This window comes from Rhodamnia argentea, chromosome 11, assembly GCF_020921035.1.
Source record: "Rhodamnia argentea isolate NSW1041297 chromosome 11, ASM2092103v1, whole genome shotgun sequence".
NCBI classification, from domain to species: Eukaryota; Viridiplantae; Streptophyta; class Magnoliopsida; order Myrtales; family Myrtaceae; genus Rhodamnia; species Rhodamnia argentea.
The window spans coordinates 5,813,589-5,816,499 of record NC_063160.1 but is presented as its reverse complement, the minus strand read 5'-3'; the positions used below and the strand labels follow the sequence as shown (position 1 = coordinate 5,816,499).

General features: G+C 43.9%; 1 protein-coding gene across 1 annotated transcript; it reads left to right on the top strand.

The window, feature by feature from the left end:
* Window positions 1-683: 683 nt before the first annotated feature.
* LOC115739393 (transcription factor RAX3-like) lies at window positions 684-2,179 on the top strand. Its single transcript, XM_030672451.2, has 3 exons — window positions 684-873; window positions 1,017-1,146; window positions 1,292-2,179. Exons 1-3 carry the CDS (start codon window positions 738-740, stop codon window positions 2,097-2,099), a joined length of 1,074 nt encoding a protein of 357 aa, XP_030528311.1. The 5' UTR covers window positions 684-737; the 3' UTR covers window positions 2,100-2,179.
* The last annotated feature ends 732 nt before the right edge of the window (window positions 2,180-2,911 follow it).

Sequence of the window (2,911 nt, the reverse complement as noted above, 5' to 3'; positions counted from 1 at the left end):
TCATTCTATAAACTTTCAAGTAGCTGCGTTTCGCACTTGCATCACTAAAATATAAATATAAAAAAAAGAAAAGAACAAATTCTACTTATTTGAGGCTATCAATCAAGCCGGACCGACGATTTCTGTTCACGTGTTGTGTTCGAGTTTTTAATCATGTCAAGAAGTGACAAGAGAAAAAAAAAATGCTATGTTATTTTTGTGAATTGTGTTGTAAAACTTATCTTCATCAAATTCACGTCCATATATCTCACTTTTAGGTTTGTCAAATTACAATTTTCAAAACATTATCCTTCTAACTATGTATGGTTTGGTGAAATTTATTCATACCAAATCCAAGTGAACCCTAAATTTCTGTGAGAGAGAGAGAGAGAGAGAGAGTCAATGTGGGATGGCGATAGTGCGTGTTACCCGATCCTTGGAATTACCAAGACAAGAGGAAAGACCCTTTGGACCTCCTCCTGCTCTGGGCAATTTTCAAAATACCCACCATTATTATATTCATAAAGCTTCTTCCTCTTTTTCTTCTTTTCTACTCCCTACTTTTTGAAATCCCGTTGCCCAAGTCCATGTCTTTCCTTCTCCAGCCATTATTGTCTCTCCTCTCCCTTCTCTTTTCCGCGTATATTTATTAGCATTATCGTTGTCACCCAATTGGCATCCCACCCCCCCTCTCCAAGTAAAGAAAGAAACCTCAAGAGTCACAATTTGAGACACAGACAACAGAAAAGAAGACAACAATGGGCAGAGCTCCTTGCTGTGACAAAGCCAATGTCAAGAAAGGCCCCTGGTCTCCCGAGGAAGACGCCAGACTCAAGGCTTATATCGAGCAGCATGGCACCGGCGGCAACTGGATCGCCTTGCCGCAGAAGATCGGTATGTCCCGCTTCGAGACAGAGCGGGTTCTTCCCCTTTCTGTCCCCTTCGATTTTGTTGCTGATGGACCGAGTCGAGAGTCGTCTAGTCGAGTATAGAAGATGATTCTGGTTCTTCAAATTTGCTCGTTGTTGTTACTATAGGCCTCAAGAGGTGTGGTAAGAGCTGTCGGCTTCGTTGGCTCAATTATCTCCGGCCGAACATCAAGCACGGTGCCTTCTCCGAGGAAGAAGAGAGCATAATATGTGGTCTCTATGTCACCATTGGAAGCAGGTAATTTAATTAGCTTCTTCCTCTAATTCGTCGTCCAAAAAAAAAAAAAAATCCGGAGATAGTCAGCCTGGTTGTCCCTCCGGCCGTCAAATTTTCGCCTGGTCAGTTGAGTTCTTACTTTCTCTCTCGCTCTATGCTCATGAAGGTGGTCCATTATTGCTGCGCAATTACCTGGGAGGACCGATAACGACATTAAGAACTACTGGAACACAAGGCTCAAGAAGAAGCTCTTCGGCCGGCAGCCAAAGGAGCGCAGCACTGGACGGATCACGAATGGTTTGAAGGCAGAAACTACAAAGAGGGATCAGAAGGAGCCTTCCATGGTGAATGGTGCCGGAAACGGGATCGTCAATCACAACCAGTACTGGCCGCAGCTAGCAGACTTTACTACTCCATCTACTCTCCATGAAATTCCCAACATCCCTCATCACGGATCACCGGTCGATCAGCTTGCTTGTGTCGGAGGACGATTCTCCGAAGACCACCTCAGATCGGTCTTTAGCACTTTCGTTGATTTCCAAAATCCTATTCACATTCCTCCTACCCCACTAATTAGTGAAATGCTCACAGAACCCTCGAGCAACATACTTGGTTCTTTCCAATCTGTGAACTCCATATGCTGTGACACTCCTCAGTCATCGAATACCCACTTCATCAATACCATCCGAGAGGCAGTTCCGAATGCGTGGAACGAGCTACAATATTTCGTGAATGATGTCAGCGAAGATGAAGTGATCTATAGCAACCAACAGAGCTCAGATGTGCTGTTAGAAGCTTTCTGCGGCAATTGTAGCAGTCGAGCAAGCAGCACACCAGAGAGCAGCAACAGTTGGAACGACATGAGCTCTTTAGTCGATCCTTTGACGGTCTCCGAGTACGAGGCTTGTCGACCGGTGATTCAGCAAGATTGTTCTGCACCTTTCAGGGAATCGATGTACTTCGTGCCTCGGTGACAAACATGGACCGGATGCGATCCGAGAAAGTTCAACTAGCTATAGAATCTTTGTCACTGCCATTTTAACAGCAAAACCTAGTTGCCTGTCGTTGATCATGATGATGTTCATCTCTCACATAGTTTTTCTTGAACTAATATCAGTTTCTCACTTCCTCTTTCTTGTCTGTCGCCTTTTCAGAATTAGCTGATTGTGAATGGAATAATTGCTCACGGTTTATGCATAGTGGGAAACTCCTAAGAATCAATGTCACTCAAAATGATCAAATTATCTCTCAGAGGTTACTCATTCATTAGCCGCGCGATGAACTCAGGCAATCGAGAAACGAGACACGAGGACGAAACTTTAATTTTTCTTTTGGACTGGCTCAATTAGGTAAGGATAAGCCTAAACAATAAACTGTCCTTAAAATGGTCAGCATACATAAGTTCCTTGTGCACTTGGTCACTTCATTAGCATATGCAGGTTTTTGATCATAAATAGATTGAATTATCTGGAGATCTTTTTATGTCTCTTCGTTGCCAAAATGGAACCAAAACAGACAGGCAGATTAAAGTTGGAAAGTTGCTTTGACGTTTTGGACCTAACTTGCTTGGCTCCATACCCTTTGGGGCTCTCTAAATTGGCCGCTATCTCACTTGTCCACAACCGCACCGGCGTAGTCCGAGCAAGTATGGATTACTCCCCGACTAAATTTCATTATTATCCTCCGTTTGTTTCAAGCAAATTGAACATTGTCAATCCTGGGTGCAGACGTTGGGCTCTTGGATCGATGAGGACTCGTACTTGATTGCTAGAGACCGTTGGGGATC